The 24,912-nt window shown below is 45.5% G+C and overlaps 1 protein-coding gene across 1 annotated transcript; it reads left to right on the top strand.

Annotated features, from left to right (window-relative positions):
• The first annotated feature begins 2,355 nt into the window (after positions 1-2,355).
• Positions 2,356-21,062, top strand: DAPK3 (death associated protein kinase 3). Its single transcript, XM_066635649.1, has 9 exons — positions 2,356-2,402; positions 3,759-3,899; positions 8,725-9,085; positions 11,294-11,423; positions 12,546-12,594; positions 12,964-12,990; positions 15,231-15,383; positions 15,717-15,762; positions 16,828-21,062. The coding sequence occupies exons 2-9, from the start codon at positions 3,838-3,840 to the stop codon at positions 17,368-17,370; spliced, it is 1,371 nt and encodes a 456-aa protein (XP_066491746.1). The 5' UTR covers positions 2,356-2,402; positions 3,759-3,837; the 3' UTR covers positions 17,371-21,062.
• The last annotated feature ends 3,850 nt before the right edge of the window (positions 21,063-24,912 follow it).

The raw sequence follows: 24,912 nt of genomic DNA, 5'->3' as shown, positions 1-24,912 counted from the left end.
CCTAGAAAGGAGACGCCTGAGAGGGGACATGATTGAGACATACAAAATTATGCAGGGGATGGACAGAGTGGAGAGGGAGATGCTCTTTACACTCTCGCATTATACCAGAACCAGGGGACATCCACTAAAATTGAGTGTTGGGCGGGTTAGAACAGACAAAAGAAAATATTTCTTTACTCAGCGTGTGGTCGGTCTGTGGAACTCCTTGCCACAGGATGTGGTGCTGGCGTCTAGCCTAGATGCCTTTAAAAGGGGATTGGACAAGTTTCTGGAGGAAAAATCCATTATGGGGTACAAGCCATGATGTGTATGCGCAACCTCCTGATTTTAGAAATGGGTTAAGTCAGAATGCCAGATGCAAGGGAGGGCACCAGGATGAGGTCTCTTGTTATCTGGTGTGCTCCCTGGGGCATTTGGTGGGCCGCTGTGAGATACAGGAAGCTGGACTAGATGGGCCTATGGCCTGATCCAGTGGGGCTGTTCTTATGTTCTTAACTCTCTCAAAAGTCTTTTAAATATAGAAAATCATTGCAGGAAATTACCATCATTGTATTTAGGCTCATGCTAAATACAGAATAGAAAATGTCCTATTTGCAGCAGCTGCAGCCCCACAACTGTGTCCCTGAGCTCCTTTACAGTCCTTCATGGCAAGTAGATCTACACACCAAAGAGCTACTGCAGCAGGCCAGTTTCCTCCCTCATCTGGCACTGTATTAAGGGTGCCATGTATGTACTCCATGACCCAAGTGCATATGGCTTGGTACCATAAGTACTCCAAGTGCATATGGCTTTTGGTACCAGCAGTAGCTGTGCACCCAGCATCCCACGTGGGTGGTGAGATTGGAAAATGTAAGAGCCAGGAAATTTCTGGGCCCCTTCCTTTGGCTCCTGGGGCCCCCTTTTTGACCCTGGACCCAGGTACAAATTAACCCCTTAATTCCCCTCTCATGGGCTTTGAATCAGAGTCTCATACAAGGGACCCATTAGACCAGGGGTGTCAAACATAAGGCCCAGAGGCCAGATGCAGCCCACCGAAGCTTTCTATCTGGCCCTCAGGCTCTCAGCTGCTGAGTAGTGCTGAGGTGTTACTGCTGTAAGGGCACCCTGCATGAAAATTGGGCTCTCCCATATCTTGAAATATGCTAAAGATTTGCATGTTTTCTCTTCTGTCATTTGCAGCTAATGAATTTCTAAGTGAGAAGTGCTTATTTTTGGTTATGACCTGTTTAATGACATTACTTGCTGCATAATGACATCCCTTCCGGCCCTCAGCAGGCATGAATGCCATTTGACCCTAGGTATGAAATGAGTTTGACACCCCTGCATTAGATCATCAAGTTCAACCTCCTGCCAAGGCAGACTATCCACAGCTACCCCATCCTTGATAACTGGCTACCCAGCCTCTGCTTAAAGACCTCTGAAGATGGAAAGTCTGCCACCTTCTGGGGCAGATGTTTGGAGGCAGTCTAGAAAAAAGGCACCTGAGTGGGGACATGATTTGCAAAATAATGCAGGATATGGATGGAGTGGATAGAGAAGTAATTTTCAACCTTTTTAATTTCAAGGCACACTGAAAAGGTGCTAAAATTGTAAAGGCACACTGCCAGTTTTTTGACAATTGGTAAGGCAACACATGCTGCCGATGGGGGCCTCACATCCCTAATGGCCTTATTAATATATATGACCTTCCTCTAAACTCCCACGGCACACTAATGTGCCATGGCACAGTGGTTGAAAATGGCAGGGGATGGATAGAGTGGATGGAGAGATGATCTTTTCTCTCTCACTCAACCCCAGAACCAGGGAACACCCACTAAAATTGAGTGTCAGGAGAGTTAGGACAGACAAAAGAAAATATTTCTTTAAACAGTGTGTAGTTAGTCTTTAGAACTCCTTGCCTCAGGATGTGGTGATGGCATCTGGCCTAGATGCCTTTAAAAATGAATTGGACAGATTTCTGGAGGAAAAGTTCATGACAGATTACAAGCCACAATGGGCATGTGCAACTTCCTGGTTTTAGAAGTAGGCCCTACCTCAGAATGCCAGTTGCTTGGGAGTGGCACCCCGATGCAGGTCTCTTGTTGTTTTGTGGGCTCCCCAAGACATCTGGTGGGCCACTGTGAGGTGCAGGAAGCTGGACTAGATGGGCCCCTTGGCCCTGAACCAGCAGGGCAGGGCTCACTCCCCAGAGCTGAGCTTTGGACAGCACCCTTAAAGAAGACAAGAAAGAGTGGGATGGAATGCTGACGTCAGGGTAAGGCGGTGCCCTTGCAGCTGGTGAAGCGGTGGTGACGTCAGCCCGCGCCTTAGCCAATGGGAGGCATGCTGGTTCTGAGAGAAGCGAGTGCTGGAATGCGGGTGACGGTGGCGGTCTCTCTCTCATTCTCACCCCCCCCCCGTGGGTGGGTAGAAGGGAGGGGGGAGTTGCGCGCCTGGGAGGGGGTGGCTGCTGGGGGGGAGGAGGAAGTGGGGCTTGGGAAGGGCGGTGGCTTTTGTGTGTGGGGTGAGGAGGAGACCTGGCTGGCTGGCGCTGGCTGGCTGGACGGACCTCTGCAGTGGGGTGGGATGTGAGGTTGTGGGGAAGGTTTGGGGGGCTGAAGAGGGGGAGGAGTGGGCTGTGGGGTGGGAGGGAGGTGTAGGGGTGGGGGGGTTGAGGGCAGGACTGTGAGGACAGCATGGGGGCTGTGAAGGAGGAATGAGGTCAGCAAGTGGGGGGTGGGGAAGAAAGTCTGATGCATGTGGGATATGCAAGAGCAGAGCCTGTGAAGGGAGGTTGTTACACGTGCCCAGAGAGCAGGGGAAGCAGGTGGAGGCAGAGCCTCCCCGCCGCAGTGCTTCGAAAAGCACTTTGTGCGTGGGTTGTGGGTGCTTGGGTGCTTCACACGGCGTGGTGCTTTTCGAAGCACTCTGGCGGGGAGGCTCTGCCTCCACCCGCCTCCCCTGCTCCTCCACCCACCACATGTCCCTGGGCTTGAGCAGATACAAATCCAGATGCTGTGCTCTGAGACTGCCTTTCTTAGGGCCCCCCCAATGGGTCATGGATTCTAGTCTTAGGAAAGGTAGTACCAGAAAGTGTAGGTTTTCTTGGGGCAGGGTGGTTGTGTGTGAAGATAGGAGAGTTTTTGTTTGGTGGGGGTGCAGTTTTAAATTGAAGGAAGAGAAGTGGGGATCTGGAAAGGGGATGCAGGGTACCAGGAGGGAAAGGTGCCTAAATAGGCCAGGGGTGTGGTGGGAATGGGTGGGAGCTAGGAGGAAGTGGGTGCTGGATTGATTGGGGGGTGGAAATCCTAGTTGAGATTGGCTTCCACTTGGGGCAGTGATAAGAAATTTGGGAGGTGGGGTGGTTTGAGTGTAAAGAGGTAGGCTGTGAGAGAAATGTGTGTCTAGGCTGTGAAATGGGTGTTGGCTTATGACAGGGAGTGTGTGAGGGCTGAGGAGGTGGGCCATGGGCCTTTTGCTACCATGGAAGTGTGTGAGCAGGTAGGGCTCTTAGAAGGTGGGGCTGGAATATATATATATATATATTTACGTAGTTGATATTCCACCTCTCAGTCCCAGACGAACCAAGGAAGTTTACAGACTTTAAAAAGTCCAGTTTACAGTCCAGCAGCAGTGGCATGGAGGGGGAAAGATGTGAATGGGCAAAAACCCCACAAATGGGGGGATTACAATGGTTGTTGGCTTGCTCCATTCCAATCTCGCAGATCTACTTTTCTTCACACTGATATATTTGTCACTTTCTTTAATGTTGAATGCAGCCTTGGTTCTGGCTGTTGATTTTGGTGCAAGGAATATCAGAACCTGAGAAGTGGACCAAATTCTTTTCTCGTGGAAACCATGTCTAGTTTTCGCCAGGAAAATGTGGAGGACCACTATGAAATGGAGGAGGAACTGGGAAGGTGAGCCTGTGGAGCACGGTTTGTGGCTAGCTTTGTGTACATCTTTTTGTGAAAAGCCCTGCCCTGAAACTGTGGGTTGCTGGGCATTCAACATGAATGGGCAAATCTTCTTCAGAAAACCTTTTGCAACTGTTAGCTGTCTGTAACTTCCCTTTTAAGAAAAATTTCCAGGCTATAATTCGTGCCTCTTAACCAGTATGTTTTTAGATGATGTAAGAAGCTGTGTGTGTAAAATATATGGGTTAAAACAGGCTACTGCTTGAGTTCCTGTAAAGGTAGATATAAGGCAAGATGGTACTGAACCCGCATTTTCCCCCCTTTGGGAATGAATTAGAAAAATGGTAGTTGTCACAACCACTTGTTGTCCAAAGCTGAAATACTCAGACAGAAGGAGGCGACCTTGGGAAAACCTCTCTCTCTCAGATCAACAAGCAGACCCAAATTCCAGGGGTCCTCATCAAAATAGGCAGTAGTAGAATGTGGGCGGTCTTGGAGTTGTGATAACTCACTCCTTGCCCAAGTGAACTGAGACCAGGCAGGTGATACAGTAGAAATACAAGAACTGTATTAAGCGTCTGGCAAAGATCAAAGCAATAGAGAGAAATGCAAGGGTAAAAACAAGGCATGAATAATTTCAATGAGAGGAGGAGGAAGGTGGTGCCAGTGTTGACAAGGATGTTAATATGCAAGCCATAAATAAAACCTGAGGGAAATTCCTTGAGTCCTTCCCCTACACCCACTGATCCAAGTTCTTAGTCCTTGAACTCACTTTAGGAAGCAGTGCACTCCCATGAAACACCAAAGGCTCCCAATGTCAGACCTGGGCAAATGTGCAGAGGGTGAATGACCCTGTTTTTTATAACTTGTAGCTGTTATCCCTGCTTTGTGTGGGACTGGATACTGGGGTTCACCTGAGTCCCTAGAATTTCCAGCTCCTGGGTTTCAGGTTAGCTTTATGGTTCAATGATGTGGCTCAAACACAGGTTCCTTGTTTACCATCAGTGGGGGAAGAAGGAAAAAGTCAACAAAACAGCAAAAGAACAATAGCTACTGCAGCCAGACGACTTGGTAGCCCATTGGGTTGCTGAGGTATCAGAGAAGCTTCTGAGGTAATAGAGGTCCAAAAGGTGAAAGAACAGGCAGCAATAGGGGAAAATTTAGGATTTGCATCACAGCTCCCCATGTGTCATTGATTTATTTGCTGTGATGTTGTGGACTATCCATAAATGTCCTAACTGGGAAACTGTCAGCAACAGAATGTTCAAAACAGTGTGCAGCTTTTGTAAGGAAAGTGAAAGGTCTGGTTAGATAAATGCATCTGTCACACAGTGCCTGGAGACAGCAGAGACCTAGAGAGAGCTATGGAAATTCTGAAGGTTGAGAGATGCTGGGTTCAGATAACAAGAGAATAGTGGGGAGTGGTTGTGGGGGTGCAGCTATATTTCATGCACTGACTTGAACTATCAGGTTGCTCTTTGGCTATGTATTCATTTCTATGTTCATGTGAGAATCTTGAGGAGACCAGTTCTCTTGCAAGTTAAGTTACTATGACTTCATTACTAAAATTTCACAAGGAAGGATTGCTTCAGAACTTCAAGTACAGTAGCATTCCTGATCCTTGTCTCAGTTGCTAAAACTGTTTCAGACACATTTCCTGTCTGAGTAATAATGATCTGTCAGTCCCTGCAAGATAGTCCCTGGAGCATGTGAAAAAAATGTTACAAGATAACTGGATTTTGTTTTTGCCCCATTTATCATGTGTGTCACAACTTTTGTGGGGAGGGGGGAGGTGTGTGCAAAATCCTTACCAAGGCTGCATTTCCTAATAGTGACATATTATTAAACTCCATATTGTGGTATTATTAAATCCTTTTGTGTAAAGGAGTTACCATTTGACAGTCTTGACCTAGGCACATTTATTTGGATGAGGGTCCAACTGAATTCAAGGGGTCCAAGTTATGGAGGCACAAAACTTCAACCCTACCTTGCAAAGTGATTTTGTACTTTAGATCAAGGTGATCTTTTGGTCCCATCAGGGGGATAAATGTGGTATATATAAATAAAAAAATTCCACTCTAGGGCTTTAGAGCTCAATCTTGTACATGTGCACTCAGTAGTAAGTCCCACAGTGTTCAGCGGGGCTTACTTCCAGGAAAGCATGTATAGAATTGCTGCCCAAGTTACCTCTGTGTATCCTTTCGTTGAAAGCAGTGACTTTTCTTTAAACTTTGAAAGTTGTGGTCAAAACTTTCAAATATGGAAGAGGGAGTGAGAGGGATCTAAGAGCATATGCCTTAAATTTCTGAGCCTTTGTTCATAATATACTCTGAAGGTTCAAATGCGTCATGTTTTCAGCTTCTGAAAGAGGATTGTCTTCAGACCAAGAAAGCCTGTTTGTTCTTTTACTTTGTTTTCTGGATCTCTTCTGTCTCTGCCCCCCCCCCCGCACTTCTACCAGCAGCATTGCTAACCAGATAGATTTTGCTGATGTGTGGTGGAATTGAAACTTGTCCTGTTGCTTTTGTTCAACTCCTTTTGTAGCTGTAACCTTATATGGAAAACTTGCTGACATGACCTCACCTTTTAAAAATGTAAATAACGCACTATAGGCTCAGTGCCTATGGCTTTCATGCAGATGAAAAAGGATTTGTCCTCCCCATATGAGAGGATTCCAGAACCAGGGAGTTGGCCCATTAAATATTTTGTTTTGGTACATGTATTATTTAACTCTGGTTCAGTAGCGATTCAGTAACTGGTTTAGTGACCTCATTACTGTTTGGTAACCCGTTTAGACGCTTTGGAGCTGTTTAGATACATTTCATGGAGATTAATATCAAGCTCTTTGGCTTGCTTTTATATCTCTATAACATGAATACAATAAGCATCTCTTCTCAAATTAAGTGGTTATTTAAACTGTGTTTGAATTTGTTAAAGTTTTCAATAGGATTAAAAAAAAAGTGGGAGAACAAGCCCTTATTCACACAATTAAAAGCTTGAGTACCTCGTTATTGAATGACTTATTTTGAACCAGCTTCTGTTCGTTATGTTTAGGGGGGTTGGCTTCAATTCAAAGTAGTCAAGAGTTTGTTGGTTTGGGTTGAGTTAACTGAAAACTCCTTCTCTCAACCAGTTTTTGTGTTTGGGTTCAGTTTGTACATACTATCTAGAACTTTCGGGGTGAACACAATGAACACATTTTTGGGGTGTGTGTATTCCCTTGTCTTAATGGCTATAATAGTTTGCCCTTTACATTTAATTACCATAAAACTGGGAAATGTATTTTAGTGATGAGAATGGAAGGAATGTGGCAGGGAGCCGAGGTGAGTGTCACAGTCTTAGTGGCCTTAAGAGGGAACTTCTAGGTTTGTTCTGGGCCAGTCAGAATCAACTTTGAGCACAGGCTCCCAAAGAAAATATTATCCCCTTTAGGCTAACACCTTCTTGGAATGCCTTGGCTTGTATGTTCTGTCTGGTCTTGTTATTTGTTGGGGCTACTTTTCTCTTTGCTGCTCCAAAGCTCCTTTGACTTTTTTCAACTCCTCCTTACTGATGACTGTTACTCACCCCAAATAGTAAGGGCCTTCTTGCCCCCCTTTCAGTTTCTGCTAATCCTGTGGTGCTGAAAAACAGGTGCCAGGGTGGTCCCATGGCACAAACCTGCTCTGCCAAATTGTTGCCCTGGGCAATGACTGATGGTTGGTTTCTGTTTAGGCCATCTGGGATAACTGTAGCTCAGTCTTTTGGGTAGCTTTGGTTTCCCTTTTTTAAAATGTGCAGAGACAAAAAGGAAGAGGGGTTAAATGTCCCTCTGTTGGTTCAGTGTACATGTAATAATAATAGGCTATACAGTTAACTTTGTTTTGAGGTGATGTTGATGTGTAGATTTACAGCCTGCCTTATCCTTCAGGTTCAGAGGAGGTCACATTTTTGTCCTTATCTTGTGGACAGATAGAACTGGACTGTTAGAGTTTTGTGACTATTTGGGCCCTGTGCTGATGGTGCAAGAATACTGGCACTGCATTTGACATATCCCAAGCCTGACCTGGCAATGCCTCATTGACTCAACACTGGTGCAAAATGGGCCAAATTCATCTCAGCCACACGCTCACTAGTTCAAATAAACAATAGTGCTCTTGACCAACTCCCCCCATATGAACTGTAGGAAAAATAATGGCCTACTTCTAAAGGCTATTGTAAGGTTTCCTGAGAAATGAATGCAAAGTGCATTTCAGGTGTTCTGAGCAATCCAACTATATATAGTACCATTATCCCATTCTAAGAAGAGTAAGGCTTTGGGAGGTTGAGTTGATCTAGGAAGTTATGGCAAAGCTGTGATTTATTACTGTGCTCAATTTTTCTAATAGCCATATGGAGAGTGATTTCTGCCATGATGTCTAGTCACTTTTTAATTATGAGATGAGCCAGAAATGACCTCCCCCTTGAAACCTGTTATCTCCATTCTGCTGTTGCCCATAGCGTTGGTTCACACCCCAGTTACTGTGGCTACTTATACTTCAGATTCCGTATGCTGGCTTCTGGCACAAGTTTCTAATCTTTGTTATTGTGACGACCTACATGTAAGCAGTTGAACATATGAAGCTACCAGGCAGTTGGTTATGCAAGAGGGTTAGGGTGTGAAAATATAGTGTCCTGTGCAGCTTCCAGAAAGATAAACCTTCTTCTTTGTACAGCACTGACTCAGTCCAAGCTGATGTCTTTTAAAAAGAAATTATGTGCTGTTTTCTACCCTCTCCTGGCCCTTGTTTTAGGGACAGTCACAGTTAAGGTGTTCATCTGTCAACATCTCTCTTTCTCTCTCACCCAGTGGCCAGTTTGCAATTGTGCGAAAGTGCCGGGAAAAAAAGAGCGGCCTGGAGTATGCAGCCAAGTTCATCAAGAAACGGCGCCTGTCGTCCAGCCGCCGTGGGGTGAGCCGTGAGGAGATTGAACGGGAGGTGAACATCCTGCGAGAGATCCAGCACCCCAACATCATCACCCTTCATGACATCTTTGAGAACAAGACAGATGTTGTGCTGATCCTAGAGCTGGTCTCTGGCGGAGAGCTCTTTGACTTCCTGGCTGAGAAGGAGTCTCTGACAGAGGAAGAGGCCACACAGTTCCTCAAGCAGATCTTGGATGGGGTTTATTACCTGCACTCCAAACGCATCGCCCATTTTGACCTCAAGGTGAGATCCTTATCATGCAGCCCACCATTGGAGATGCAAAGAACTGTTAGTTGGGGGATTGGTGGTTTGTGCCATTGTTGCTTTGATGACCTGGCTCCCCAAAGGTCTGACAGAAAGCGGCAGATTTTTTTTTACAAATATTCCCCACACCGGTGGATTGATGTGCATTGTGTCTTGCAGTATATATTTTTGGGGTGACAGAAGCAGCACTTGCACAAGACCTGCTTTGGTAATGTTCATATAGCATAGTGGTACTTTTTCCTTTCTCCATCTTCCTTATCTGAGTGCCAAATGAGAGTTAAAACACCTAAGGAGTTGTTGAAGTTAAATAACTGTGTGAACAAATATGGGTGTGCCCTGGTTATCTCCCAGGGTTAAGCAAAACTGTGGATAACTGGGGATGTCCCTCCTAACCCTACCCTCCGCCTTCGGCCACTTAGGGCTTCAGAACATCCGTTTGGGCCAAAAAAAGATTTCCAGTTTCCTCTTGGACTTCCCCAGGCCTCAGAACACCTTATAAGGCAATCAAAACATCACTTCTGGTTTCCCAAGGAAACCAGAAGTTGCTTTTTTTGGCCCAAATGGCCATTCTGAAGCCCGCAGAGGCTGCGAGCAGATGCATGCCGCCACTGCAGGGCTCAGAACACTTTCTGGAGGCAAGGGGAGCAGAGCTCTCCTCACTTCTGGGGGAGGGGGCACAGGTGGGCCACGAACCCGATACATGAAACTGCAGATAGGGGATCAGCGGATATGGGGGCTCCTCTGTATTTATTTATAGAATTTATATCCCGCTTTTCTGTCCCAGTAAAGGGCACTCAAGGCAGCTTACAAAAGAAATCATATAAAAACATAAAATATATAAATATGTATAAAAATAAAACAATAAAACTTGGAACCCAAAATTTAAATAAATAAAAAATTTTTAAAAAAATAAAAAGCCATGGCCCCATGTGTCAGCACTGAAAGGCTTCTTTAAATAAAAAGGTCTTAGGCCCCTGCCGAAAGGACTTTAAATAGGGAGCTGTTTTCAGTTCCAGATGGGGAGCCACCACCAAGAAGTCCCTCTTTCTTGTATGGAAGGAGGCGGTTCCTCAAATACCCTGGACCCGAACCGCATAGGGCTTTAAAAGTTAAACCTAGCACTTGGAATTCAGTCTGGAAATGAACTGGCAGCCAGTGTAGCCACTGAGGCAGTGACCCGACTGAGTCAAACTGACAAGCCCCAGCAACCACATGGGGTTGTACTTGTTTGTGTTTGTATAGTATATAAAAACGCACACCTGTATATATTCAATACAGGTGATGCCTTGTTATCTGCAGGGATTCTGTTCTCAGAACCCCTGCAGACACCGAAAACTACAAGTAATGAAACCCATGGGTCAAGTGTTCCAGACCCTGTGAACGTGACCGGAGCAGAGCTCGGGTCATGTCTGGAGGGTGTTCTGAAGCCCAGGGAGGCCACTCTTGACCACCCATGGCCTCTGTGGGCATCAGAATGCCTTCTAGAGGCAAAAAAACAACATTGCTCTCAGTTTTCCTGTAAAAACTGGAAGGTTTTTATATTTTTTAAAGCCATTCTGAGTGCTGGGGAGGCCGTGGGCAATTGTGCATGGCCTCCCTGGGCCACAGAACACCCTCCGGGTGTGATCACAACGTTTGGTTGCATTCGGAGGGTTCAAGTCAGGCCTCATTGGGTCTCAATGTGGGTCAGAGGACCCGCATTGAGTCAAATGCCCAGATGATAAATTCGGGGATGATCAGGCACCACCATGATCAGGATGTTGTAGTTCAATGCAGATAAGCCAAAGTCTAAAAAATAGCATTACAAAGCAACTTGAGAATCAAACTAGGTCTTAGTTTGCACAGTCTCATCTGTTCTTAGATATTACAAGACTTTCTTTAAGACAAGAACAGAAGTGAACTAGACTTTGTGTTTGAAAGCAAAGGACTTTTGGTAGGATAGAAAGAGTACCAGCAGATATGTACATACAGTACTATCTATGTGCTATACATATAGAGTAGCTGTTCTGTTTTCTCTGTTCTGAGAAGTATACTGGAAAAGGCTGGGAAAGAATACTCAGTTATCGTATTCTTAGTTACACAATAGTATGATAACTACAGATCAGTCAAGGATTCCCAGCTGATGGCTACACGGCAGATGCTATAAACAAATATACTGTAAATGCCTCCCATTTTTCTTCCTTCCAGCCTGAAAACATCATGCTGCTTGACAAGAATGTACCAAGCCCTCGGATCAAGCTCATTGACTTTGGCATTGCTCACAAGATCGAAGCGGGAAATGAGTTCAAAAATATTTTTGGCACCCCAGAGTTTGTAGGTATGGTTGAGGGAGGAGAGAAGGAAGGGAATATTCTGAAAGTACAGTTGACTCATTGGGTGGGGACTGTGTTTATTCCTAGGTTTGCACTGCTGACATTGCAGTTTCCATGTGGTGATCTCTCTAGCCCTTTTCATACATTATAGCCAACACAAAGAAAAGTTAAGGATGCGTGGCAATAAGAGTACAGCAGCAAGCCTCATGCCAGTGCACTCATGAAGCCCTCTACCAACCTCTAGCAAGCCTCCTTATGCAGTGCAGTGCAGTGTGTGTTTGTAAGTGCAGTGTTTGTTTGCACTGACAAGTGCTATAACTGGGAAGAGATCATCTCAGTGATCTGGAACACTGGGCAGGATACAGTGTTTGCTGCTGCAGAGAAATGCTGTGTTCATACTCGAGAGGGCAGGGCTTGCCAAGGTGCTCTTGCTGTCTTACTACCCCACGTTTCTCTTAAACTGGTCATGATGTCTGAAAAGGACTTCTAGCTATCATTCTTTGCATTTCTCTGATGTCTTGAATTAAGACAACACTCAGAGGGGCTCGTAATTGTTTAAAATATACCATATATGAAAACAGAAAAATAGACAAAAAATAAACAGTGCAGAATTAAAAAAGAGCAGTCTGGGGAAATCTTTCTTATCCAAACAAATTAAAGGCACCATCCACCTAATGACTAAAAAGGAGGGAGCAGCTTTAACTTCTAGAGGAGGGAATTCAGCAGTTTGGGTGGCCAGGCTCTGGAATTCCCCTCCCCAATACCTCAAACGGTGTTCAGTTTTCTTTGGTGTACTCAGCAATGTTATGGGGGAGAAGTGCAACTATGGGCGCATTCCTAACCCACTTTCCAGCACCAACATAAGGGCTATGCAGTTCTAAGGTAAGGGAACAAACATTCCCTTACTTTGAGGAGGCCTCTGTGACTGCCACCCAACTGCAGGATGCAGCACATGTCCCACTGCAACAGCTATGCCAGTGCTGGAAAGTTGGTTAGGACATGGGCCTAAGTGCTCTGTGCTAGAACTGCATTGAGAGCAGTACGTGGCATAATGAAAGATAAGCCTTAAGTGTGTTAGGTAAACTTCCTTGTTACTGAAATGTCTTTTTCCCTTCCCCCCCCCCCAGCTCCTGAAATAGTCAACTATGAACCGCTAGGCCTGGAGGCTGACATGTGGTGAGTGAAATTAGCTTTACTAGAAAACTGGGTCCCTTATTTAAATTTAGAAGAGACAAATACAGAGAACTAGTGGCTTTATAGGCCACTATAAGGACAGAATATGTTACCTTCAATAAATTTTTTGGACAAATTTGGGTCAAACTAATATAGTAGGCCAGACCCTTAATCTGTGACTGGTAAAGGCAGAGGCAGGAGAGAGGCTGGATCTAGGGAGCAAACAGGATATACTCCCTGGCTGAGTCTGTCTTCTGAAATATCAAGCCTCCTGGTGGGCAGAGAGGAGAACCCCTGTGGTATCTGCATGCCTACAGACTGTTAATGCCAAAGGCTTAATCCTCTCTTCTTTTTGTTTTATTTTTTCCTTAGGAGCATTGGAGTCATCACGTACATCCTGTGAGTATGTTTATAAAATACTTTTTATGGAAATGCGCACTTTCCTATGTTGAGAAGCATTGTGGCTCTGGACCTGATGTGGGTTAGAGCAGGGGTTTCCAAACTTCAGTACAATAGCCACATCGTATGTATGACACGGTGTTGAAGGCCAAAAATCAAATAAATTATACATGCATGGAGAACTAGTGTGCTGAGTGTTTGAGTGAATATAGTAAATGGGTGGGGGTGGAAGAAGGAGGGGAGCAGAGGGCAAAATTGACTTGCACAGGAAGAGGGAGGAAGGATTTTGAAAAAGCATCAGGCAACCTACAGCACAAATCACAAACCTTTGTCTATTGTCTTATTTTCTGCTCCATATAAGTTTATTATAGACATTAACTCTTATTTATTATTCCGGGCCTCCTAGCATTGGTTTGTATCTCCTTCAGCCACTAGAGGTGCTGAACATAATGTAATGGAATAATTTCTTTCCATTACATTGCATTATATTCAGCACCTCTGAATATAATGAGGGAATGAGGCTGAATGAGGGATATACCCAAAGTGTGTCTTTTGAGCTATTTTTAGTTTGGAGAGGTTCAGGAACCATGCGTGCCAAATAAAAGCCTCCAGAGTGCCAGTTTTGGTCTGCGGGCCAGGGTTTGGAGAACTTGGGGTAGAGGAAGGGTGGTGCTTGCTTGTGTTGGGGCTTGCTTGTAGAGAGCTTCTCTCCCACACTAGATCAGGAGCTCAGTATCTATATGAAGAAAGGCTCGGGTGCCACTGGCTGCTAATACTGCAGGTACAGAATAGACAACTCTGGGTGAAGTTTGGTGCTGTGAAAGGAGACCATAGCTGCCGCTCCTGTGGTTGAAGGGCAGAGCAGGATATTGGAGGCCGGATAAGTCTTGGATTCCAGCCCAGAGGTGAAACTTTCTAGTAGCAGAGAGGAGCATCTCAGATGGGGGAAGGGCACTGGTTCTGCAAGAAGCAGTGAAGCGGAACCAGCTGTTTGGGATCAACTGGTTGCTGATAGGAGGACGTTCTGTGCAGGAACAGAAGCTGAGGGGTGATTGCTTGAAACCTCATCCCCAGTGTATGGTGCAAGTGGCTTAGATACTAAGGCACCATACAGTGCCTGCCTGTTTCCCAGAATCTTCTGGCTTCCAGAATTGGAAAGAGTCTGCACTGTGCTGGCACCCCCACTTCCCACCTCTGAACTGTGGCAATGCATGAAGGAGAAATTGGTGCATTGCCCACAGAGCTCTGGCTTCAAGCTCTGCAATGCCTAAGAGGCATTTAAAAAAGGATAACAAAACTCCTTTCCCCTTCTTCTTTCCTCACCACCATATTGCTTTCAAATAGCCAGTGCTCTTTGGATAACGGGCTGCTGAGATCGAATTCCAACTGGGTGGTACCTGTGAGCAGTTCTTGTTCATTTCAACAGGGTGGATTCAACTGGAGGATTTCCTAGCAGAAGTGTGTGCTACCTGTCAAATTTGTTGTGTATGTAGAGGGGGTGGTATTTTGATTTTTCCATCTCAGTCAACTAAAAACTTTCAGTATCTTTCAATATTCAGTATCAATGTCTCTAGCTGCTTCTGTGCCATGGTAGCTTTGGGACCCAGCTAGTAGGCGCTTGAAGTCTGCAAAGAAACAAAGCAGAGGCTATAGTGTGATTGTGAATTGGGATCTTAAAGTAGATGAGTCAGGGGGAGATGCACTAGTCTCAATCACTGTAATTTCTGCACCCTAAACTTGATGGGCATCTTGACCAGTGGGGCAGCATAGAGTTCAGCTCCTTTTTTGGTGCAGAAAGAAGCTCCCAATTTCCAGAAGTTAAGATGGTGCAACTTAAATATAGCTTTGCACAAAGAAATCTTGATCTAGTTACTTCCTGTAGTGATGGATTCAGGCACATTGATGTTGCAGAGCAATGTGAGAAAGTTTGAATCTCAAAGTGGTGGATGAAGCATGCTTAGGGAGGTGCCCTCTCTTCCCCATGAGTTGAAAGAGCTTTAATGGAGTCAATTGCTTATCACTCCAAGATGGAATTTGGGGTTTAGAATTATCCCTGAAATAGTTGAACCAGTATAGCTTTGTAGCAGACTAGCAGATTCCCCATATAATAAACCTAATCAATAGACTTGCTCCAATCCATGATTATAATTTTGCCACACATAATAGATTGCAGTGAGCTGGACAGCCTGGATGCAAGAGTGGTGGACACTAACTGTGATGTTGCTGTATTTGTCCTGCAGCTTAAGTGGTGCTTCGCCGTTCTTGGGTGAGACAAAGCAGGAGACCTTGACCAATATCTCTGCTGTGAACTATGACTTTGATGAGGAGTACTTCAGCAATACCAGTGAACTGGCCAAGGACTTCATTCGGCGCCTGCTTGTCAAGGATCCCAAGTATGACACTAGGGTGGTGGGGTTGGGAACAGTTATGATGAATGGTCATGATGATCAAGATTGACCATGGTATATCCTGTTCAGATGGTGGCCGCTGGAAGCCATTTCATCTCTTAAGGATTTACAGAGGTTTTGCAGAGGAGGCTGCTTGTGGCATGAAGTTCTCAGTGCACAATCCCCATTGAAACAATTGGATTGCCCTTGTGCATCTACTGTTAGTTTCAGTGGAGCTTGCTCAGGACAACATCTGGTTGAATTGTGCCCCATCCTGTGGTTGCACCTCAAGAGAAGGCCTTATAAAATCTGAGCTGATGTTTGCTCCTTCTTTTTCAGGAAACGAATGACAATTGACCAGAGTTTGGAGCACCCCTGGATCAAGGTACAAACCACATGTTTTTTTCACAAGGGGAAAGTTCTCCTTTTCTTGCTCACAGTCTCCACAGCTAGATTATGCTGCTTCCACATAATAGGACAGCTGATGTGACTAGAGCTTGTCCTGCCAACTCCCGCCTAGCTCTGAATTGACCAGCTGACATTTTGGTACATTCTAGTACATCTATACCTTTGACAAACCCCTTTCCCACTTGATTTCTCACTTCTTTGTTTTTATTTGAGGGTAATTGGAGAGGACTGTTGAGCACTGAGAGGCTGCACATTGCCTACCTTCTGCAACCTTGTCTACGTATGTGGCAGCACAGATTAAATTTCTCCAAAGAGCAAATGAAGAATCTTTTTTCTTTTCCTATGTCAAAACACTCCCCACAAGAAGAAAACTAGTACAGCAAGGAGCAGTCTGAGTTAGAATCTTTCTTCATGCTCTGCTGGTTCTCTTCTTTCATTGATCATTTTCATGTGGAGGACATTCAACACATGGTATCCCTCCACTTTGTGAGGGGATGGATGGACAGCCTATTCTACCACCTCCTTCTGTTGCATAGAACGGTCCTGGTTCTCTGACCTTGTGTTCCCCAGGAAGAGAAGGAACAGGACCTCAGTGGAATAGAGGAGCTAAGGTGCTGGTTTTCAAACTTTTTACCTCCAAGGAATTGTGTTCATAGTGTCTTCCTCCACCAAGGAACCCTTGTGCATTATAACCTAGCTTGTTATAAAAATTCTGGGAATAGTAACATACATTCAGCTCACATGTTACTCACCAGACTTGCTGATCCATCCTGTAACTCCCCAGACAACATAGAAATGCATACTAGAATTATAACACTGTCCTGTGGCTGCAAGTTGCAGGGTGAAATCAGCTATAAGGAGCAAGCTACTTTTCAGGGAAGCTTGTCCATCGTATATGATCTTCTCACTGAGAGAACCTGACAATCTTCCATTGAACCCCACAATTCTCCAGAAAAATGTTTGAAAGCTCAAGGAAATGAGGGCAGAGATGTGTGAGGACTGTGTCACTTTTCTGAAATTCTCCCTCTTTCTTTCCTTGTAGGTGATCAAAAGACGCAATGTTCGCAATGAAGACAATGGCAAGAAACCAGAGCGGCGGCGCCTCAAGACAACACGGCTCAAGGAGTACACCATCAAATCCCACTCAAGCATGCCTCCCAACAACACCTACATCAACTTTGAACGCTTCTCCAAGGTCATGGAGGAGGTGGCAGCAGCCGAGGAGAGCCTGCGAGAGCTGCAGCGGAGCAAGAAGTCCTTCCGTGAGGACATTGAGGCTCTGCGCTCCATCTACGAGGAGAAGGAGTTGTGGTACAAAGAGGAGAATGAGGCCATTAGCCAGGACCTCCGACAGATCCGGCAGGACATGACCAAGACAGAGGCCCTCAAGCGGCAGACCCAGGAGGAGACCAAGAGCACTACGTTAGCAGCCAATGGGCTGAAGCGGCGTTACAGGAAGCTGGAGAACCGCTACGAGGCCCTGGCCAAGCAGGTGGCCTCGGAAATGAAGTTTGTGCAAGAGCTGGTGCGCTCCATTGAACTAGAGAAGTTGCAGGGTGGAGAAGGAGACTGTGGAATCCACTAGCACTGTTCCTCCAAGTATACTTGTGGAAGTGGGGAGGAATTAGGAAGATGTGAGTGGAGCTTCCCCAGGCATGGCTTTCAGTGCTGGATGTGCTGTGTCTCCCCTCCCCACCCCCGACTATTGAGCCTCTCTAAATGGCATTCCAAGGGCAGAAGATTTAATGGCATAGACTCCTTATTTAATCACTGGTATGGCTGCTTCCACAACTGTGCATTCCATCATGCAGTGTTCCTGCCTTGCCCTGCACAGTGGATTAGGACATTGCATGCTTGGGGCTTGTAGTCTGCCCATCTTAAAATGAACTGTGCACTTATATTTCTTGTATGGACTTTGGTTTCTGCCTCTCTTGGCAGGGGTCACTTTCTTTTCCTTTATCGGTAGAGGTGCTCCATTTCATGAGGATCTGAGAATTCTGGAGTGGTTCCTCTCTTGACAAAGTAATTCTGACCAAATTGAAATGAAAAGCATTTTTCCAGCATTGGCTGTAACTCAGTTGCAGTGCTTCTGAAGGGGTAAAGACTGTTGTCCAACTAGCATTGAAGATGAGTATAGGAATGTAATCTGGGAAGGAGTGTGTTCATCTCCTTCCTAGGTAAGTCACTCCAGGACAGTGTCTGCTGTCCTACCCATAAGCTGAGGCTTATCTGTGCTGAGGCAGTATCCTATGTGACTGGCTTCCCTTGGTGCTGCATCTTGCTTCTGAGAGTACTGGCTGAGCTGGACAGGGAGTGGTATCCTGAGAAAGCTTGTCATGACTAAGCTTCATTTAAGCTTAATAGGACGAGTTAGTCATAGCCTGTCTGATTTCAATGATGTTTAATCAGGATTCATTCTCTTGCATGTCAGAGTTTCTGGGACCAAGGGTGGTTTTCTAAATGCTAGGGGAAGTCTTCATGTAGCATAACTCATGGTATATCTGGGGTGTATGCAGTGAAAGGTGCCTAAAGGAAGAAATAGTGCCCTCAAACTGGGGTGTGTGTATGAGAAATAAGGTACTTTCACTTTATTAGTTATAATGTCCAGCTGTTTGTTTCCATGAAGTGATCTACCTGCATGCCCCACACTGCTTTGGATGCCTAGACCTGTGGAAGATTTTACTTATATACTTTGTGTCACAAAAACTAGATGGTAAACTAAGAATTGTGGGGTTCTTGGTTTGAGTTGTTCTTTAGGGGAAGAGTTTGTATAACTGTTTTGGCTCCTTCCATCAGTTGAGGGATCCTGCTTCTGGGATTCAAAGATAAACTGTGGATCTACTGTTGAGATGCAAAAAGATGGGAGCAGTGTTAAGCCCTTAAGCATCCAGGGCTGCTGTAGTCCTGTGTTCATTGACTGGTGCTGACACTGTCCTAGAGGTATTCTTTGTTTTGGAGTTCTGCCTACTCTGTCTCCAATGAGGATGAGCTTCTGATGAGCTTGGCTGTATCTTGGGCAAAGTGGGGAGACTCTGTCTTTGGACTTGCCTTGGAGCTTGAGGCAACCATATTCTTCAACTGTGCGTCAGTCTCTGGCAGCAGAAGTTCCACTTGTCTGATGATTGAAGCTGTTGCCCACTGCAGTTTGTACTACTATTAGGCTGCAATCCTATGCATGTCTTCTCAAAAGTAATTTATTTCAATGGGGCTCACCCCCAGGTAAGTGTGTCTAGGATTATAGCTCAAATGTCTTGGTCTTTAATGTGCTCCAAGATTGAATTTGTGTAGCTTTTCTTTGAGGAACCAGCGTTGTAGTTCTCCTTCAGCCCGGCAAAGGTTCTTTTCTCTGTGCAGAGCAAATGACCTCTGGGCTTGGCTTGTGACAGCTGCTGTTGTCATCTTTGGTTCAAAGAGGCCCACGTCTTGCCAAGGCTGCAAATAGCCATCTGATCTTCTCTTCATTATAAACTTACTCTTTTAGATCTCTTAACTCACTTATCTGTACTCGGTCTACACTCTTTTAAGATCCCTACTCATTTCCTATTGTGGCAGCTTCCTTATGAAATTCTCTCCTGATTTCAGTAGCCATACTTTATTATCTGTCTCTCCTTTACAAAATGAAAAAGTTTCTGAGGTTTCTTCTATTAGAATGTGTCCAACATATTAATCGGTCAACAGTCCATGTGCCTCACATGCCATGGCGAAGACCCTTTTCCCCTGGTAAGCATGATTTGTGTATACTTGTTACTCACAGAAAAGAGCAAAGGTGGTTAAGAGACTTTGGGGGGGGGGGAATAGCAGTGGTTCTCCCTTGGGCTGGAAGGTGTGGGAAAGTGCTGGTAAAGGGTGGCTGCAGCAGCTCAATTATGGAGCACAGTGTAGAGCTGAGGTTGAAAGAGAGGCAGTAACTCAGACTCTCACATGTTCCACACAGAGCTGTTTGAGCTTCAGAGGCTCAGCTTCAGAATTCAGCATGATGTCAGAGAGACCCCATCCCTCTGAAGCAGGTTACTGCCCACTGCCATTTTGGATCCAACTGCCGAAATCAGCACATACAAATTCCAGGGTATATATTTCTCTTCTTCAGAGTGTGGTTGGAGGGTTAGAGCCAGCGGCAGCAAGTGTTGCCTGGGACTTTTACTAATAGCAGAGCCAGTGGGCTGGGTTCAGTTGCTCTTTTTATGTTGAAATTCAGGATGAGGAGGATACATGCCTGTGAATGAGAGTTGCCTTTTTGCCAGAATTCTAGGACATCCTTTTTTTTCCAATAGCAAAGAACCTCTTTGGCTTGCTTGTGTGCATTGTGAGTGGGGGAATTTGGTACCTCTAAAGCCCAGAGAAAGTGCAGCTCGAGATTCTTTAAAACAAGCAAACTTTTTGCTCTTGTTGGATAAAAATTGCAGTGTTGGGTGCTGAACCCCAGCTGTGGCCTGTGCTGACACCTCTGATCCTGACACACTTTCCTTCATATTACCTTGGTTTCTTCAGTGCCACATTGACTGCAAAGGGTCATGGATACTGAAGCTCTGGGCAAAATAGTTAAAGGTCTTGCTTTCAGTTGTATATTATCAGAAGTTAATACAATCCCTTGTATTTGTGTCAGTCTCATATTTGGTAAAGGGAATTCTATGCCCTCAGTGTTCAATAATATAGCAAAATGCCTTCTAGCATTTTGAAATGTAAACAGCGTTTAACATTTCAGTCTGCATTTAAGATTTTATCAAAAGTTCACTCTTTTGATGCCTGCCTGTTGAGCTTCTCAGTAGCTGCTGCTCTCTGTCCTAAGTGGGATTCTGAGAATCCTTGTGTGGATATGCTGTCCAGAAGGGGCTTTTCTGCTACTGTATGTGCCTTCATGCTAGGAGTAGCTACACAAGAAACAGAAGTGTGTGCTTTGCAGGAGGAACACTTTGCTGTCTTTTGCATTGAGATCCATTTTGAGAGGACAGCTCTTGGCAGTGTATTTAACTCATTAGTGTGATGATTCTTATTGTGTTCGAACTTTCTGTTAGATGGAAAGTCCCTGGAGTGTTTGAGGCAGGCATCAAGTGGTCTCCAGGAGTCAGTTTTCAGTTGTATCCAGATGCACTTTGGGGCAAACCTCTCATCCTGGAATTCTTCCAGGTTTGGCATTGGTCTGTCCAAAGGAGTGATCCCATTATTTCCATGTTCAAAGGATGTTTTGCTTGGGGTTATTCCCTTCCTTCCCTTGAAACTAGTAGTAAAGCCATATACACTTGTAACATGATACCAATTGGTTGTACAGCAGAGTCTGCCCTTGACTGTAAAAGAATAAAAACTTTTTTACAGATTGAGCTGAATCTTGCCTCTTTTTCTTGTTTCTTTTAGGGGGGAAGCAATTTTGGAGAGGTTTTGTATTTTAATGTGTCTCTAATTTAGCAAAGTGGAAAAATATGATGGTGGTATGCTGCAGAAGCTGCAAAGTGAGGGAGAGGAAACAATAGGCCTTGGTTAACATTTGTCCTTAGAAGAGCCTTGTGTTGAGAGACCAATCTACCCTTTAGCCTTAAAGACCCTGGCATTTTCAGTTTCAAATACTGTGGTGTTGTTTTTTTTTAAAAGTTCTGGTGTCCAGGAATGGTTAGAAGCTGTATTTTTGTTTGCTGAAAACTACATGGGCTATAGAAAAAGCTATGTTGTCTCTTTCCTGCTCACATTCCTGCTTTTCTGCAAAGCTCATTGCTATAGGAAATTGATGTGTCATCTGTAAGGGGAACAGGAGCTGTAGTGCCTGTTTTGTGAGTGTGGCTACCGAAGGCTGCCTCCCAGCACAGACATTGCATTGTCTCCTGGCTTGCACATAGGGTTGTGGATGTAACGTCTAACTTCAGATTGTGGCATCCTGCATTTAGATTTCTGCTCAGCCACAGTGCTTACTGGGTGATGCTGGGCCAGTCACCATCTCTCAGCTTTTCCTCCCTCTCAGGGTGGTTCTGTGAGGGAAGGGAGAACTATGCCCACTATCTTTTATGGATAGTATGTGCCAGTTCTGTAATGGGTAGAGTGCCTCTCCATGGTGTAATCCCGGGGCCAGAGCTGTTAACGGGAGATGCTGCAGGAGTGCATCTCTGTCGCCTTCAACAGGTGCTGAGCGAGAAACTAAGGAGCGTAAAACTTCCACTAGAGGATGCCACATGTCCATATGTGATGCAGGGGCCTTCTGCACTGAATGCAGTTTTTGGAATTTAGAGTGATTACACATGGAAATAGTTTGGCCCTGAGAAGCAGGTGACCATGGCTACCCTGAGAGCTCGCCCAAGCAGCTTCAATGAGAAGTCCTGCAGTAATCTATCAGGTTTGATTTTTAATATGGATATTGTCATTCAGTGGATGCAAGTATATGTATCCCAGCCACTGCTTAAATCCAGTTTAATTTTCACTAAGAAAGCATGGGCAGCTAGCTATGAATGCTTTTGGACATGCTTATTGGGAGAGAAAAAAATTAAATGTGTTTGGTTGGTCAGTGGCCTTATGTAGGCACAGTGAGCAAAGATACTTGTGAACAAAGAGCTGTGGTGAAACTGAGAGGGAACTTAGAACATCAAGAAACAAAAATTCACTTGATGCCAACAAGAAGAGCATGAGATCTAATTTCAGCCACTCATAATAACTGCTGCAGCTTGCCTGAAACCTGGAAGACTCCAGGATGAGAAAAGTGGAGGGGTTTTCAGGGGAATAGAGGAGCCATTTCTACTTGCTTGAGGACTTCCAGATCTGACACAGATCATGGGTGCAAGCTAATGATCCAGGGCTGTATTGGCACAAATTTCATTTTGCAAGACATTGCATGTCAGGTGACTCATGTCCTTTGTGCCAGGACTTGGGTGGCAAGGCTTCACTGTTGCCCATCATCATCTTAAAAATTCTGGCTCAGGAAGCTCTTTCTTCCATGATCCAGTCTCAACTAGCAGGGCTTCCCCCTGCTTCTTCATAGATGTTTGGACTGAGGATTTGGCTAGGCTCAAAGGAGAAAAAGTATAGGCATCCCCTAGAGCTTTCATTCTGTGAACTCTTTCAGCCAACAGCTTTGGAGCCATATAAAAGAGAATATGGGGATTTTTCAGGGCTATTACAGACCTTGTACACTGCCTTGGAGAAACGACATGCTGCAAATGTTACTCATAGTAATGGATGAGTAGTAGAATAACCAAGGGTGAAAGGAAATAAAGTTCTGGTATAAATGCTTGAGAGAGGAGGCCTCAAAAGTCTCTGTGGGACACGGGGACTTCTAAAGTTTAAAAATTATGCTTAACCCTCCTGTATTGGTCACTACCACATTAGCTGGAACTTAGTTTACCCTAATCTTGGCACCCAGAAATCCCCAGAGCAACCCAGAGTTTATTCCTACCTCCTCTGCCCCAAATGGGGCCTGTTTACCATCTTTCTGTCTTTTGCGGCGCATCAATGTGCTCCAACAATGTCTCCCAAGGAGGACACAGGACAAAGAACTTCATAAGCTGTGGAGCACTGGTGAGAAAGGAAGAGCTGCGGAAGAATTTACAAGGGTGTGAGAAAGCTCACGCATGCAGGCATAGAATGACAATTGATGTCACAATGCTGTGTGGACATTTCATTTTTAAGCAAATGGGGCAGGCCAGAGGCTGGCATTGGGGGTCAGGCATTGATCAGAGAGACTGAGTTGGCCAAAGGCATACAGCTCAGGCCCTGGCTGGCTCCCACTGTGATGATGCACAGATAATGACTTTGAAAGAAGCCCATGTGCAGATGAGGAGGGCGCCTGGAAGGCCCCCCAGTAGTGTAGCCTGATAGGGGGCTGTGTGGTAAGTACAGCAGGCACCGCAACTCCCCACTTAAGCAGCTCCTCCAAGTTGCTTTCAGAGCCACTTGGGGTAGCAATGATAACGTGCTCTGCACCTGTGCATTGCTATCACTGCCACTAATGTCTTCGATGGCGACTGGGAAGAGCTGCTTTCACGGGGGAGTTGTGGAGCCTGTTATACTTACCATGCCACCACCCCTATCTGGCTATGCTACTGTGGTCCTCCATGTTGGAAATAAGCAGGGTGGGGAAGGGGAGAGCAGCAACCCGGAGTGCTTCGTGCTTGTTTCGATGGCCCCCATTTGGAGAGACAACAATGCAATGTTGGGCCTGTTCCATCATTGCATGGTTGTGATGACCACATTGTACTTTGAAAAAACAACATGGCAGCCACCACAAAACGTTCAGATGACTACTGCACAAACAAGGCCTCCACTAAGTCTTAGGGGGCCTACAACAGCACTTGGCTGAGGGCTTGCTAGAATCTGGAGCGGCCTCTGTTGGAATCCTGCTGAAAAGAAGCTGATTGCAGTTGCTTGGTTGTGAGGGAAAGGAGTTCTGTACCAGCTCAGACATACTCTTGACTCTACCTCAATTTGTTTTTGGACAAAGCTCAGAAAGGGAGGTGTTAAATGGCATGGAAGCCCCACTCTTTAACAAGCCCCTCCAGTACCTGAAATAGTCCTATTAATGATGCAGGGATCTCTGGGAGTGTTCCTATTTGCAGATGGGGTACCAGGCACCAGTCAACTTCTGCATCACTGCCACCAGTACAAGGGAGTTGAGAGGACTACTCTAGCTGGATGGGCATTCAAATAAATCTGCCCCCACCTCCCAGCTGACCTCTGATGCTGTCTCTGAGAGTTCATGGAGATGACCGGCAGCCATTCGAAACACAACTGGGCCAGCTCAGTTGGCTTGTGCTCCATATGCGACTGTGGGTGCACATGGAATGCTTACACAGACAAACCCTTGCCCTGTGGCTGCAGTCATGGCTATTTTGGCCCTGGAGTAGTTGTTGGGACAGAACTTTCAGTTTTTTGTGAAGGCTCAGTGGCCCTGTCCTCCATCGGCAGCCAGCCACTGCGGTGCTCAGGGTGTGCATGTTGATCTGAACAGAAGGAGCAGGTTGGTGGGGAGGAGCTGGATTTCATTTTGTGGCTGAAAGGAAATGTTTGCTGCTCTTGAGTGGACTCCTCTGTGCTGTGATATGGTTGACTTGGAAGCTGTGCACACTAGTAGGCCGATGTTCCAGACAGTAACCAAACAGACTGTGGCTGTCTGATGAGGGGAGGAGAGGGGGCTGGGGCATTGCAAGGCTGGCTA

Source organism: Tiliqua scincoides, chromosome 8 (assembly GCF_035046505.1).
Source record: "Tiliqua scincoides isolate rTilSci1 chromosome 8, rTilSci1.hap2, whole genome shotgun sequence".
In the NCBI taxonomy this organism is placed as follows: Eukaryota; Metazoa; Chordata; class Lepidosauria; order Squamata; family Scincidae; genus Tiliqua; species Tiliqua scincoides.
The sequence above is the reverse complement of the archived record's forward strand: the minus strand, read 5'-3'. Positions and strand labels throughout refer to the sequence as shown.

Coding starts and splice junctions, on each gene's coding strand:
- DAPK3 (XM_066635649.1), top strand. CDS start 3,838: ATGTCTAGTTTTCGCCAGGAAAATGTGGAGGACCACTATGAAATGGAG. Junction 9,086..11,293: donor TCGCCCATTTTGACCTCAAG/GTGAGATCCTTA, acceptor TCTTCCTTCCAG/CCTGAAAACATCATGCTGCT. Junction 12,991..15,230: donor GGAGTCATCACGTACATCCT/GTGAGTATGTTT, acceptor TTTGTCCTGCAG/CTTAAGTGGTGCTTCGCCGT.